At 34.1% G+C, this 16,853-nt stretch overlaps 1 protein-coding gene across 5 annotated transcripts in view; it reads left to right on the plus strand.

The window, feature by feature from the left end:
• LOC129941186 (pleckstrin homology domain-containing family G member 5) overlaps nt 1-16,853 on the plus strand; it is a 438,783-nt gene that overhangs the window by 405,374 nt on the left and 16,556 nt on the right. For 3 of the 5 annotated variants that reach the window (XM_056049756.1, XM_056049754.1, XM_056049755.1), the window contains 2 exons: nt 4,150-4,251; nt 4,530-5,090. In XM_056049756.1, coding sequence (XP_055905731.1) covers nt 4,150-4,251; nt 4,530-5,090 — 663 coding nt within the window. The remainder of the gene's footprint in view (nt 1-4,149; nt 4,252-4,529; nt 5,091-16,853) is intronic. The other 2 variants (XM_056049758.1, XM_056049757.1) reach the window with 1 other exon arrangement.

A 16,853-nucleotide genomic window follows, 5' to 3' on the forward strand; every position in this document is an offset into this window, starting at 1 on the left:
CAGAAGAGATATAGAATTCAAATAAATATTGTTACACAGATAATAAAGCAGAAAGATGTAGAAAGGGCCGAAGCAGTTTTGAAAAAAAGTTGAAAATTTTGGTTAACCCTAAATATCTTAAGAACCAAAAACGCTAGAGGCTTGAACTAAATTGTATATAATATATTGTAACGTGATATCAAAGAAATATATTTTTGGAAAAAAATCCATTCAACAGTTTTTTTATCAATCAAGAAAACTGAAAAAGAAAAATTTGTCACCTCCAAAATTTTACGACTTAAATATGATTTTATCTCCAAAACAATTTTGTGCAACGAAAAATAATGGTTTTGACATCTGATACAATTTTAAGAAAAATCGAATTGACAATTTTTTTTATAAAAAGTGAAAATCTAAAAAAAAAATTACTCAAAGTTAGTAAAAATTGAATATCGATTCAAATATCTTTTCAAAAACTTGAAATTTAGGCTTCAAATTTATTTTTTCTTATAAGAAATATTGTTTTCAAAATTCTTAAAAATGTTAAGAAAAATCGAATTGACAGTTTTTTTACAAAAAATAAAAACCTAAAAAAAAATTAATAAAAGTTGGTAAAAGCTGATTTTCGACTCAGAAATCTTTTCAAAACTTTGAGAGATTGGTTTTAATTTACTTTTGTCTTTCAAAAAATATTGTTGTCAACATTCACTAAAATTTTGAAAAAAATCGAATAGACAGTTTTTTTTACAAAAAATTAAAAACGGAAAAAAATTTAACAAAAGTTGGTAAGAAATGATTTTTGACTCAAATATCTTTTCAAAAATTTGAAATAATAGCTTCTACCTAATTTTTACTTACAAAAAATATTGTTTTCAACATTAGGACAAATTTTGAGAAAAATCGAATTGACAGTTTTTTTACAAAAAATAAAAACCTAAAAAAAAAATAATAAAAGTTTGTAAAAATTAATTTTTGACTCAAATATCTTTTCAAAACTTTGACATATTGGCTTAAATTCACTTTTATCTTTCAAAAACTATTTTTTTCAACGTGCAGTAAGATTTAAAAAAAATCGAATTGATAGTTTTTTTACAAAAAATTAAAAACCGAAAAAAAATAACAAAAGTTGGTAAAAATTGAATATCAACTCAAATATCTTTTCAAAAATTTTTATTTTACAGAAAATATTGTTTTTTCATAAAAAATAAAATCTACAAAAAATAGTATGAAAATTTGGTAAAATTTATACTAGTACATATATACAAACTTTTAAGCAAGACAAATTAAGAGACGGGATGGGAAGTTTTCAGTGTGGGTCGCAACCCAGACTCTTTTTTCATTTTTTAAAGAATTTCTGGGGAGACATAGCGTACCAGCGATTTCCAATCATACTCCCCGTTCAAAACAAGTAAACATTCTTCCGACGAAAAGAAGCTTTTATCAAAATGAAGTCTACGGATTTCTTGTAAAATAGGACAAGTTGCTAAAAAAAATGCTAAACATCTTCGGTGAGTTGCAGACTGAACAAATTGCATCTATGTCAGTTCTATGTGGCCTGTAGTTGAGTTTAAGAGTTTTAGTCCGTATTTTGAATATCAAACTTATATCAGAAGCAGAAAGGTCCTCATAGAAATAATTATTATCACCCAAAGTTAAATTAAGACTGCTATTGGTTGCTCTAAAAAGTGATTCCCTAGCCTTTTCGAGATTAGTTTTGTTCATTTCATCATTAACCAGCTGTAAAAAGTATTTCTCCATTCTTCTTTCTTGTTTTCATTTAGATTCATTGCTAAATTATGTTCTGTGGAAAGAGCAAGCCAATTTCTAAAAGGGGAATATCCACAATCGAGTGAAATAAGCAGGATTTGCTTGTGCTGATTACTATCAGGTCTATGCATAACTCTAAAAAGATAGTCTGCGTTGGCCTTTAAATTTCTAACATATATTTGCGGAAGCCGGACTCAACATATAAGCGTAATTAGCCATGCTACGCGGCAGGCGGAGATTCTTTTGAAAACGTATCTTTGAATTGCTTCCATATCCTCTAGAAATTGGTATCCATAGACTTGATTCGAATAACAAAAAGCAACTGTTCACGGCAGCCTCAAAAACCTTAAATTTTGACGTAGGATCCATTAAGCTTCTTGAAAAAAAATGTGACCACATCGAGTTTATAGCTGATTTGGCTTGTAACAGTTTGATGTTGATGTTATGAGTGAAAGTAAAACCAAGATATTTATATTCGCTGACAACTTCAATAGTAGTACCATCTAATGTCCAATTTCGTATTATCTGAACGGCTTTGAGGTCTAAAAATCATAATTTTAGTTAGAAATGTTAATTTTGAGCTCCCACTAGTCGCAATATTGTTTAAGTTTATTTATCTGAAGCTTCAGTGTCACAGAGTTATCAGATAACACCACCAGGTCATCAGCATAGAGCAAAATCTTCAATAATAAATCGCCATAGTTGACGCCTCCCGGTAATTTATTTTCAATATCATTGATAAATAGCGCGAACATCAGCGGACTCATTATACAACCTTGTGGAACACCTGTTTCGGTTTTAAAGGAGTTTGACATAGATATACCATTACAAACCATTGCTGACGTGTTTTATAAAAGTTGTTCATAAATCCGAATAAATTTTGTTGAAAAACCAATAACTGCAAGCTTTTATAAAAGTGATCTTTTGTTGATGGTATCAAAAGCAGCTTATTAAAGTCGACGAAAAAAGTGTTTGGGGGCTTCTTTTTGTCGATAAAATGCCTGGCAACGCTCGTAAGACAAAAATGTTGATCAATAGTTGAAAGGCCCGCCCAGAAACCAACCTGATATGGACTTATCAAATTATTTATTTCAATCCAATTCACAAGCCTTACGTAAAACAGTTTACGTTTAATAACCAAAAAACAAGCTCGAGAAATTCAGAAGTTGAATTCTTATACGTAACGTGGTAAAATGGGTTATACTGTAACATTCCTGATGAGTTCATAGGCCTTACAATTTAATAAAAAGGCGTGTATTAAACTGTCTTGCCATCGCCATTAAAAAAGATCGACAGTTACGGACTGCTATATAGTTTGTAGAGACAGAGTCCAGAGATGATAGCGGCGTGACTACCTGAAAAAATATACCTCTACCAGCACTTTCACAATTTATGATTGCTGTTCAAAAAAATGTGTCTTCATTTGCCCACATTCACTATTACAGTCCGACACGTTCAATTGGAGTTAATGCCAGAAAACTCCTAAATTCTGATCATCATTATTTTCTTGCCTATTCGGAAGATAATGACGACCATAATAAAGCCCAATTCGTGAAAAGTGGTTACGTTTTAAAGACCGCTTTTTGATTGTTAAACGATCTCTTATCACATATATGGCAAACATTCAGATAATATTCTGACACTTCGAATGACAGTTGAATTGACAGGTGTCAAATGCCAGTGACACCAACTTCAAACCACGAAATTAATGACTTACAAGAGTTAAGGGTTTAGACTATTGTTGATCAGCAGTGTTTTTAAAATTTCGAAATGCTTACTTCAGAATATATTTTGATAATTGAACACTATTGATTTGTTTTGCTGGGCATCCAAAATTATGCTGTTATTCATAGATTTCAGGTCCTTAAACACATACAATAAATTTCTTTTTCTAGAAAATAGCGTTGAGAATCTTCAAATGCATTTTCAAACAATAAAGTAATACAAATTTGTATAAATAAGTCAAAATCTTTGAATTTCCATTTTAAATACCATCAATGACTTACTTCTTCAAAACCCCAAAACCTGTGTTCCATACATATATCTCCACTTATCTTTACCATTATTGTGCTCTTTTGACTTTTTACTCAAATGATGACTCCACATTTCATCAATATTATGGACTTTCAATTCTGTATAACCTTTGTTCTTTCTCTCACTATAACCAAACCATATCCGGATGATGATGATGAAGGACATAGCAATTCAATTATCCTTAAAATACAAAAAGCCATATCCTTTTTAGCCTATTCATCCCTATATTTGCAATTTTTTTAAGGAAAAATAAAAACTATCAATCATTAAGAACTTAACGACCTGTCACTATGCACAACAATGCCCAACACAGCCTCTTCTTTTGGTCCTCTTATTTCATCATGGAATTTTTGTTCTTCTCATTCACAGTTGAAGTCGAAAAGCCTTACTCATTTGGATGGTTTGGACTCAATGATAGCATGTCCGCATGGCTCAGCAGTTGGACATGGACAGCAGCAAAAATCCCGCGTTGTAAGTATTCAAGTGTGAAATTGGAAATGAGAAAAAAAAAACGATTTCTTTTGTTTTTGAGATTTGTAGTCCTTCCTTTGAGTTCGAAATTGAATCCTTAGTGAGTTAGCATTTTTTGTGTTAAGAGGTTTTTCTTTTTTTGACCCAATATACCTTCCTCACTCAACAACTTTGACCCAAATGTTTATGGTTTTGTCCCTTGATTTTGTGTTTCACTTTTTCGTTTTTGTTATATTTGTGTCTTATTGCAAAATTGAAAATTTTTTTACCCCAACAAGTCTGAGCAATTGGAATCAGCATTGCCTCAACCACAAACGCCATCGAAGCCTGCTGTAGCTGCTGCCTACAGCCACCCGCCAATAGGCGCTGTTGCCGCTTTGCACCACCAGCATCAACACCACGCACATCAAACGCCAATCTCACCCTCCTCACAGCATCATCATTACCCATCTTCCTCATCATCGGCATCGGCATCAGGGACACAGGTGTATCATCATCCGTCGATAGCTTCGTCGACAACTTCCACAACATGCAACAAAATGTGTTGCCTTGGCGGTGGTGGAGGTGGTGCCACAACCATCACCAGCTCGAGTGCATTAAGCCCTGTCGCAAGTGGCGTGACCGGTGCAATCGGATGCATTTCTCCTGGAAGCAACATTGCAATTTCTTCCAGTGGGGTCCTGACGAACTCTAGTGCCGTCATGACATCCCAAGGAGCCGGAGCTGGATCTGCCACAGTAGCAGCAACAGCAGTAGCCGGAGCACCACCAACAACAACGGTACACAAAAAGAAATCATCGTTCATGCAACGAAAAAAACCTCTCCTCACAAGGAGTGAGGTAAGTACAAAACTACGGGTCGGGTAGTGATGGAAAAAGGAAATAAATAATTGCCGAGCTCCTCCTGCTGCAATTGAAAACATTCCTTGGGGTTATTGCTTGGCTGTGTTATGGGGATCGAAATCGAAATCGAGAGCGGGACTCCTTACATATAAGAAGTATGGCAAGAATGTCTTTGGCTTAACCAAAGAGGGGTTGCCCCAACCGACCTAAGTGTGATGGCTTAAGAGAGTGGGATAACTAATTAACTTCCATGAACTTCCAGAGGTCCAATCGCATAAAGAATCTAGGAGCATTGTATATAAATATGTACATACCTTTAGTAATAGTTTAGTTATATCCTGCCTGAAGAATATTTCTCTGCTTCTTCGGAATTGCTGAAGCTTGATGCAATATTGACTACCTTACTTACAACCATCACGACCACCTACACATAGTTTACTTTAATTGATTTTAAAATTTATTGTTATTATTTTTTTAATTCAATTTAATTGCTCTTGGGAAATAGAAATAGGAATTGAAAAAAGTATCCTTGGAGGAGGGTCGAAAAAATACATGTTTTTCCTGAATTCAGTACAAACGAGCTCGCAAGAGCTTTGATAATTTAAAGGACTTTAATTTAAGCAATCACGTTAGCTAAAAATAATTATTTCCTTTATTGAATAAGTACAATATTTTAAGGAGCTTAAGATTTATGTACACATGAATGTCATAATAATTTTACATAATTCCAAGAAAACATTTATTCTTCTTTAGAAATGTCGTTCTTTTTAAATCAATGTGACATGAACAAATATTCGTCTTTCAATATTTTCAATTTTTATTTCAATAACGGAATTTCAATTGAACCTTGACAACTTCGATACAAATGACCAAACTCTCAGTGTCAAAACATTCAGTTAAAAGTTCACAAACTTTATTTTTATATTTTTTCAATACATTTCAAAATCTTAATGTCACAGCCTTTTTAGACGAAGGATTTGATACAAAAATAAAAGTCAATAACATTTTAGAATGAATGGTTTAGCGTGACAGGTGACAAGTGACATCTAACAATTTATGAAGTTTTTTTTTCAAAATCTAATGAAATTCTAGAAATATTTAGACAGAACATTGAAGAAATTGATTTAAGTTTTTCCAAATCAAGAATAGTATTTAAAATATGATTTGAGAAACTTTTTAAATCTTAAAAAAGTAATGTCTCATAAAGTAACTTTGCTGTCGGATTTCAATAAAACTTGACAAACTTTTAAAAATTTCAAAGCCAGAGGTGTTGGTTCTACCTAAAAGATAATTGGAACTTAAAGTAATCAGGCTATGTAGTTTAAGTTGATATATTAGAAAAAGCGGAAAATCTTCTAACTTGGTTCGTTGTCCATTGTGTTCATCAGTGTCTGTGTTGGAGTCAAAACTTTCAAAAACAAGTAAAGCCGACACAATTTTTAATAGCGACAAAATTTATTGAAATTCGAACTTTTTATGGCGCTTTAAAATTATTTGTGTTACAGCCGAACCCGTGATTTATCATCTGACATATTACCGCAATTTTCTTTGTGTTTAAGGCAAGGTATATCATGATGATTTGTTTACATAGCTTTAGTTATAAAGCGGCTTAGCAAAATATATCAAATTTAAAGAGTGATTCAATTTAAAGCCACAAAAGATCAGCAATGAAAATTATAAAAATAATAATAAAACATATTGATATTTTGAAGATTGTCATAACTTATCCCCTGCAACTTCAAACGAATAACCCTGGAAACCCAACATATCCCACTAAGCCGTCGATAAATCATAAGCTGGGTAGCAACACAAATAATTTTAAAGATTAAAACCGGGGATAACATTCTCCCCCTCGTAAGCAGCTACGCTGGAGTGAGCTTACTTTAGGCTTTGTCGACGTCTAGGACGACAGTCTTGCCTGTTGGTCGTTCTAGCATTCCCGTTTGAGTTCTCACCATGGCTTTTTGGACTTAACCGACTACGCTTTCAATGATGCCCTTTGGCCAGCTATTTCGGGGTAGATTTTCGTCCACGATGACAACCACGTCACCAGGGGCCTCGTCGAGCAAGCATAGGTGCGTAGTCTTTTACCCATCTCTGCCAAAATCTATCAGCAATAACCTGGGTTTGATGCCAACGCTGTCGCAGGTCTATGTTTTCTTCGCAAATAGGCTTGTACCAAGTTGTTTAGTCTAGTAAAAGATGATGTGGGTGATGGTTTCGTCGTCTCAAGACTCAAAAGATACAAATGTTTCATCGTTGAAGTTCATTGGAGCCATGATGAAGTTTTGATGGATCACACAAGCATTTCCCAAGGCCCTCCCACGTGGGGTGCTGCCGGTGGGTTGAACTTCCATCTAAGTCCATATTACGACCCATCTTTTTTTGCGTCTTCGTCCAAATAAAAAAGGGCGCTCTAACACTGCTAACAGCTTGCAGCTGGTAGGGTGGCTATCTGTGGAACTGCAGGCCTAGCATATTAATTTTGCACCTTTGGCACTTTTCCCGCACAGATTTGTATAATACACTCAGTCGTGGAATGTAAAACATTCCTCTGATTTTGTTAATGGTCGTTTCGTGTGATTCAAGGTGGTGATCCTCATGCCAGCAACGAACAATCAGGAAAGGCACGTGATGATTCTTTGGTAAGACGCTAGCATTTGGTTGATTATTAATATTTACAGCTCTACTCCGTATCCTTAGAAAACTAGAACCATCTAGGTAAACGTTCAAAGATATTAGTTTGAATTCCTGTTAATAATCTTACCCCGTTCTAAGATCGCTGTGTCCTGGCTGAATACACTTATCTGTGCGTATTTGAAGAGTTGTACTTTAGCATTTCATAAGACACTTGGTTTGGAATAGGTTTGTTTCGGTCTGTATTTCTATTTGACAAGGTTTGGGTATATAAAGAATAAGTAAAAAGCATTCTCTTCCAAGTAATCTTCTTCACACAGTCCACATAAAACAGCTTAGATGATAACAATTCAATAGGGATAATATTGATGTCTGCTACAAGTAAGCATATAGGTAATTGATTTTTTATTTGGAAATATTCCGACAAAAGATTTCTTGAGACCTAGCAAGTGTCAAAAGCTGACCATTCGTTGCTTGTAGTTTCCAAGCAAACATACTTTACCGTAAGACTAAAGGAACAGTTACTCCTTCTTCCAATTTTCTACCAGTTATTACAGTTTCAAAATGGCGGAGATTCATTTGATTGCCACCTACCTATGAAATAAAAAGGTCAATATTTTTTCTTAGCCGCTTTTAAAACTGTGTTGCCTGAAAAAGACTAGTAAATGTGAAACCCTTAATAATTCTTTTTTTTGAGAAAGTAAGATTAAAAGATACTAGACCTTAACCTCTCTTGCATTTCAGAGTTGCTTAGACGAATCCTTTGATGTTAGGCCTATACTGGGTTAAAATAGTAATCTCAGTAGAAATAAATAAATTAGGTGACGCAACAGTCCATTCAGAACTAGGACCTAGTGACTTACAACTTTCAAATATTCCTATGTGCGAGTACTGTTGTCAGAGGAGACCTACTGTTTTAAGCCGAATCCGAACGGATAATTTTAAAAAGTACTTTTCATGATAAAGATTACTCTTGGAAGATTTGTCAATTCCTCGGAAGAGGCAGTACCCGTAAAAATAACTTTAGATGGCACAGACATGGATCGGACTCAACCCCTCTGGCAAGAGTGTCCAATGCCCTCACCATCATGCCATGGGTACCCTCAGGTTTGTATTTTGGTTTTAAAATGTCTATCCTTGTCTCTCGGATGTGGACCATCAATGTTGGGATATGATAAGCTCATTGGCAGTATTGTTAATCAAAAACCGTCTAGAATTTAATGCTTCGAACACTCAATGCCGTTTACTGTCGTTAAAGCGTAACCCAATGATAATATCCATAGGCAGAACTTGCATGACTGTCAGTTAAAGGTATGAGCATTAGAAACCATCTCTTGTGAAGTTTGCACATAAAGTGTTTAGGTTTTCTCCACCGATGCAAGAAGTTTTTTACCCCTTCCGATCTGGCTATAACTTATAAAAGCCTATATATTCATCCAAAACTCGAGTACAATTAATATATCTGGACAGGTCCTCAAATAATCCACTTGATTGCCTTGGAAATAATTCAACAAAAATATTTTTAAACATGATAGTTGACCGTTGTCTTATTGATACTTTTGTATCTCTTTGGCACCGTGTCGTGAGGCTTTATATCAGCTTCATAGCCAGTTGCATACCTTCCCACAAACAATTTGAACAGGAATACCCGTTTTTGTAGAAATTTTCATCATTACCCTTGAGCCTAATTTCGGACGTACTTTAAAAAGAGCAGAGATTTGTTTTTAGTCGCACTTCACGAATGTGGAATGCTTTAACAGATTCAGTATTGTCCACTAATTATAATGTGCAGGCACTGAAAACGATTCTGCATTGGTGTCTCCTTTTCAATCCTAATTGCTGGAACTGTGATTAATCATTCTAAGGGTATTCATATCCCCTTGAGTGCGTGCACAATACACTAACAAATAACAATTAGAGACGATATCAGCGATATTTAGGTCTTTCCTCAATTACAGAGCATTGACATGAACCTACTGTTTTAAGTAGCCGGTTAACAAACAATAGCCTGGTCTCTACCAGAAATAACATTAACTCAGGAAGCTTCTCTTGCAAATCTGTGATTGTTTCGTTGGTTTTGAGAGATGTGGCTCTACTTTTGTGGTAATGGCATAATTTGTACTTTCCAAATGTCAGAAAATGACACCTTCAAAAAAGAAAACTGCCCAAATAGTGAGGTTTTTGAAAAAAATAAAATCTCTTATTAGTCTTAAGGCAGTGAGTTTCCGTTCACTGATGAAAACCAAAATAAGTTCAAAAAAGCTAGAAAGACCTTTAAGAGTCATATTCGACGAACCAAAATTTTGCATGACCAAAAATTAAGCCAAAAGATACTACAATGTCCCAAAGGTAGTACGTACTAAACGACACTTCATCGTCGATTCAAACGCTCGTCTACAATCATGCTCTCTATGTAAGCTCGATTAATAGAGCTACTAAAAAGGTTCAAGAGTCCTTCTATTCTTGAGAGCGTAAACGTTTTTATTGAACGAATCTTCTTTTGCACTCGTTCAGTTGCAAGAGTACTAAAAGACCTTCACATACACAAATCCGCTGGCCCGGATCAACGCTGTAAAACCACTGCGTAAGCTTTTCCAACTTTCCTACTCTACAGGTCTCTTTCCGTGTGGATGGAAAGCAGCATTTGTCCAATCTGCCCCAAAGAAACGGCGGATTCTCATCCCTCTCCAACTATTGTCCAATAGTACTCACGTCATTTCTTTCCAAATTCACGGAAACACTGGTGAATTATCAGTTTAAGAAATATCTCGTAGAAAGCACACTTTTTAGTGACCGGCAGTATGGCTTTCGTAGCAATAAGTACACTGGTGATCTCATGGTTTATCTCACTTAACAGAGAATAGTTGCTTACAACATCAACATCTGGCTATGAGCCTTAATTTGACGGCAAGTTTTTACACTTGATGCCCCTCGAAATGTATATTCGCTGAGTTTTTGAAACTTACCGTAAGGATTTACGCAAAGATTTACTCTTTCTTATTTGGCGAAATGCTTCGAGTGAGTTCCTCTTTCTAAGCTACCAGGACAAAACAAATTCACTTCTTTGATAACTTTTCGTATTGGCTTAGTCTAAGTATATATTGATTTTTTGAGTAATGAAAAAATCATTACCCTATGCATAATTATAGGATAAACCACAGCTACCACGATACTCTCACAAGGATACCATCCCAACATATGTTGCTCGAATTAACCAAGAGGCTTTAACATATCCCATGGTACCACGTCATCAGTGGTGTAACAATTTAGTCTTTCATAAAGTGACATCTAGGGAAGATAACCCTAGAATTGGTCGCCCGACATCTTGTGGGATGCAATCACCCGAGCTTTATCTACAATGTACATCACTCCTAAAAATTATTTTTAATACCAGTTTATACTTTTTTAAACTTATTTTTATTTTTATTTTTAAACTAGTCCATTCTTATATCTTATTCGATTTTTATATTTACCGATACTTATTGGGTTTGTATAATTTGTATCAGTAAGTCAACCCCTGGCCCCAAGGGAAGGACGACAGTCCTGTGTTTACCATCTTTCGTAAAATTTAATTTTTGGAAGGAAGTAAACCGTAGCTTCTTGCGTTCGCTCACAAGTTGAGAATTTTCTCAGTGCAGTTCTAAGCTGTGCCTTTTTCAATAATTATGAAGTGATCAGTATCATTCATCATCGAGCTGCACTATTATATCTAACTTGCTCAAAAGAAGACCCTACGTGGAGGTGCAAGTAAGCACTTCTTCATTCCAGATTGCAGACAAGAATAAATCATCCTTGCATCTACAGGAAAGTCAGTTTGATTCCAATGTCACCGAACAATGGAACAAATGCTAAATATATTCGGAGAAAGTAAGATTATTGCACTTGATATTTCAAAGGCTTTTGAACCAAGCTTCCTTTTGAAAAATGCGTGCTTTAAGTATTGATGAATCTCTTTTTCCATGGATTAGGAACAATATTTCGAACCATTGAATACAAGTTGTAGTGGATGATATCAAGTCTAAAATTCATAAAATAAATGCTGGTGTCCCCAAGGGCTCCGTTTTGTCTCCCACCCTTTTTCTTATATTAATAAATGATCTCAATGCTTCAATAACTCAATTCTGTCCCTTTCTGTTAAAGCGTAACCCACCCCTGATGTCTATAAATGGAACTTGGATCCAAGAAACTAATCCACTTTTAGTAGTCGGTACATATGTGTATCACAGAGCATCTCTTATTGAATAATCACTTATCCGATATTGCCAAAAACTCTGCCAGGTGCTTAAGATTTCGCCAACACGGTGCAAAAAATGTTTCACCCCTTCTAATCTTGCTGTAATTTACAAAGCCTTCATTCGTCCAAAACTTCAAAATAACTCACATATTTAGGCAGATGCCCCTTAAACAAGTTTAAGTCTTTTAGACAGGATGCAAGAAAGAGCTTTGAAAATGCTAGTCGATAGAACTATATCCGAAACATTTACATCTCGCAAACACTACCGCAATGTTTCATGCCTTTCGTTGTTTTCAAAATATTTTTCCAAACAATGTTCCGTCGAATAAACCATTTTGCTATTCCCCCCTCAAAAAATTCAGCCGTAATACCCGTTCTTCTAGAATTTCTCATCAGTTTACCATTGATCTTAATTTCGGACGTACTGTCAAGTATAGAGATTTCTTTTCTTATTTCTTTACCCAAATTTGTGCTTCCCTATCATTTTAATATTTAAAACTTTAAGGCCAATTTGCACCGGTATCTCCTCTGTAATCATTCCCTATTTTTCTAAAGCTCGCACTGATATGTTTAAACTTTCAAAACATGTTAAGGTTATTAATAACCCTTTAAAGGCCCGTTAATTATAAAAAAAATTAACATGCAAATTATTGAAAGACTTTAAGTCGTACGAATGAAGTCCAGTCAAAAAGACAACTTCTGGTAATAAATTGTTAGAAAGAAATGTCGTAAATGTTTAGCTGATTCATTTTTGAAACTATAGTTCCTTAATCGTTTTGAAAGAAATAAGGACTGATGATACCTTTAATGGCTTGAGGATTGTCTTCCCTTCATATACTGCAATATCGTTTATAGACGCCATTGACGAAGCTATTTGACCAGGAAAGAGTTTCATCACTAAACACCGTTCAATTAACAAAATGAAAGTAAATTTCGAAATATTGAAAGCTTTGTTCAAGCGCTAAAAAAATGTAAAATGACAGAAATGTCAACTCAGATTGACATCCTCAACTGTCAAACCATATAAATCAACCATCAAAACTTCTCATACAGCTTAAAAAACACCCTTTACTTTAAAAAAGAGCAAAAACCAAAAACGTTTTGTCTAGTTTCTTAAATTCAGTTGCTCCTTTTCTATCAAGGACTTTAAAGTCTCAGCATACAACGTTAAGGTATGTAGGTACATGAATACTTTGTATTGTATGTGTTTTTGGATACATATGATATTATATGCATTGTTCAGTATATTAATACCCCTCAGAATGTGTAGACATGTCCTGTCAAATGGACTTGTTGATGTGTAAAATAGGATTTGTGTCAAATTGAAAAAAAGAAGGATATTTTCTTATGTTATGTTATGTTTCTTCTATGTTTACATTTTTACATTCTTTAAGATACAAACAAAAAAGTTCAAAGTTTCTTAAAGTTCTACTTCTTATTATTGTTGTTTCTTTCTTGGATAATCTTAATGGAGCGTTGACACAACAAAAAGGATAATTTAAAAAAAATGGAGACAAATAATGTCTGCTCTGAAAGCTGCGTGTCCTTTTCATATAAAAATGTAGGTACATCAAGACCAAGAGTGGACAGGACATAACAATATACGCAATGGATGAGAGATTTTAATGTATATCCTTTTTGTTCTCACTTTAATATCTAATGTCCATGATATGAAGGAAGGATGTTAGGAAGGAATGAGTGGGAGGGAAAGGAGGGAAGTTATAAAAATTTATTTTATGAGATCATTTGGGTCAAATTGTAAATCTTCAAAGCAAAATATTGCACACACCAACACCAAATGGAATGGAATTTATAAAAGAGGAATGTGGTTTTTCGGTTTTTGTTTTGAAGGAAAAATATCATCCAAAGACCATAATTTTTATGGGATCACTTAAGCTTAATGTTTTATTCTATCTATCAATCTATATATCTATCTTCTTTTGGCTGTTTTCATTTGGCTTTATTTCGTTTATCTTGTAGGTTAAATAAATGGTCTTTAATAATCTGTTTTTTTTTAAATATAAACGGTCTTCGAATCGTCAAAGGCGCGGTGGAGGCGGCGGTATTTTAAGAGGAGTATTGAGGGACACTGAAAATTAAATGCATTAAATATTTATAATTGCTTTTTGGTTGCAATGCAGGGATGCAAAAAATAAAACCAAGAACAAGAAAGCACATTAATTGATGGTAATCCAAGTATAAAGGTTTTCGTTGATTATTTTTCAGCATTTTTAATGATTCTGATAATATGTCTGTGTTGTTCTTAACTACAGGTTTTTGTCTCTACGACAAAGGATAATGTCAATAAGTCAAAAAGTCTTTAAAACTGTTTAAATGGGTTGCCCACAAACAACATATTGCTCTAGGACACTTGTAGGGCTTGAGTTTTGACTCGATTTTTAGGGTGTTAGTGCATCTAGCTTTAAAGTTAGAAATTATACAAGAATTGCACAATTTTAGGTTGCAAGGACATTTTAGAATTTAAAAAAAAATCGATTTTCAATTTTAAATGTGTCTAAACTGTCATAACCATTTCAAAAGATAATGGTGATAAAAATCCTTAATCAAATCGATTTTCGAGTGTAAGTACTAAAAGTATCGCAAAATTCGTAATGGTATTCTACTCTTTAAAACTTCAGACGTTTTTTATCTCAGGGCTACATTTTTTAAGTTGATCGGTCTCATAACTCCGACAATTGTAACCATTTTTTTTTTATTTTGACATTTAATATAGCCTTTTGATAAAGGTAAGGGTTTTCGGATCAAGGCGTCAATCATCTAGGGCTGATTTGTACAGCCAAACGAATTAACATAACCCTACAAAAACTTGCATAGAAGTGTTAAAACGTTCGAACATCCGTACGTCCGTACGTTCGCGACGTTTTTTCGTCGAGATATCGATTTCAAATAAATTTTGTTATACAGATAATAAGGCAGAAAGATGCAGAAAGGGCTTTCAAGAAAATTGCGTTGGTGGTTTTTTTACCATAGCAGTTTGAAAAAAAGGTGAAAATTTTGGTTAACCCTAAATATCTTACGAACCAAAAACGCTAGAGACTTGAATTAAATTTTATATAATACTATCTGACCCGACAAACGTTATTCTGTCACATAAATCATTTCTAGAGAATATTTTGCTAGATATGAATAATTGACTGTAATGTTTAAGGATGTGGTATATAAGTGGGAGAGGTATAGAGCCCTGTAAACGGTGACAAAATATTAAAATAAGAAATCACCAAACAATTTTTAAATTTATTAAAATTAGAAAACTGGAGGGTATGAAAATCATGAGGTGCTAAAATCTTAGCCGCAGACAGACACCGTTTGGCCTTGAGACTTATTGATAGCCAGTGCAAATGCTAATCTAATTGGAAATTGAAGGCGTTTGAATTCCATTGGCACATCTGTGGGTATAATAGAGATTCGCGTTAATAATATATTTTCACCTTTCACCTCGGAATTTGTCATTTAGAATTATGGCTTCAATAACATTTTTTATTAATATTTTTAACTACTAATCACGTACCGTTGCACAATGAGTTCAAAAACTCAATTGGATAATATACAGCTCGGTAGCATCGTTTTGGTTGTTTTTTTTTATATTGCAAACCGCGTCTGGGATAATTTTAATATTTAGTGTCAGTTTAAATACTGAATAAGCTCTTCCTTTTCCATACAATAAAGTTACCGCAATCCCAGAAGATGCAACAGCCAGTGCGGTACCACTGTTTGATCGTATTTAAGCAAGAAATAGCGAAATAAGGAATGTTTTGTCAGTTCCACCTGTTGCATCTAAAAAAAGAATCCACTTAGCACTTAGCGATATGAACAAATAGATGAAAACCCATTCTCAGAAATAACAAATGTATTTTGAAAATTTCACTGAAATTGGTTACGCCGTTTCGGAGGAGTATGATTATGATTTCATCTTTTAAATAATTTTGTGCAAAGAAGAATAATGTTTTTGACATCTGATAAAATGCTGAGAAAAATCGAATTGACAGTTTTTTTTACAAAAAATAAAAACCTAAAAAAAAATTAATAAAAGTTTTTAAAAATTGATTTTCGACTCAAATATTTTTTCAAAACTTTGAGATAATAGCTTCGTTCTAATTTTTACTTATAAGAAATATTGTTTTCAATATTATAGTCCAGTCATTTGGTAAAAAAAAAGAGGGTTACCTGGAAAGTTTTCCGGGAGTTTTGAAAATTGGTTAATTTATAGATTTGGGTATGCTCTTTTCGAATTTCAACTTTGCCACCTCGTACCCCGCCGCTTGCGCCGCCATCTTGAAAAAATGGCGCCTAAGAACTGTTTTTTGGGAATATCTCCTTTTCGACGCATTTTACGAAAAAAATACTTATGTACAAAATTAAACTAGAAAAAATTTCCTACAATTTACGTATCAATAATTTTTTCATAAAATCAATAGTTTTTGGCGTACGAGCGCCACAACATCCAAAACTCATTTCCACACCACCTAGAGGTAGAGTAAGCGGCGCGTTTTTTTATTATGGTTTCGCCTATGGGCCTACTTGGGAGAAATTTTATTTTGAAGTTAAGCGAAATATTTCGGTAGAAGCTACATATATTACGAGAAATATTTAGTTGAGCGTGAGTCATCAGTATTTATACATTTATCGTCGTACAGTGTTGTTTGTGTTCTTAGAGCTATGGCTTCTAATACAGAAAATTGTTTTATTTGTGACAGTTCACTATTGGAAAATGAAACAGTTAATGTGAAAGAAAAAGGATTGGAGACTTTTCGTAAGTCAAGTGTTAAAAGAAATGATAGTAAAATTAAACTTTTGGCGGGACTCAAATCGATAGTGGTTCATGATGTGTGTCGAAAACGATACAATAATGAGAAGTTAATCGTTGCATT

The sequence above is a fragment of the Eupeodes corollae genome, chromosome 1 (genome assembly GCF_945859685.1).
Source record: "Eupeodes corollae chromosome 1, idEupCoro1.1, whole genome shotgun sequence".
NCBI lineage: Eukaryota > Metazoa > Arthropoda > Insecta > Diptera > Syrphidae > Eupeodes > Eupeodes corollae.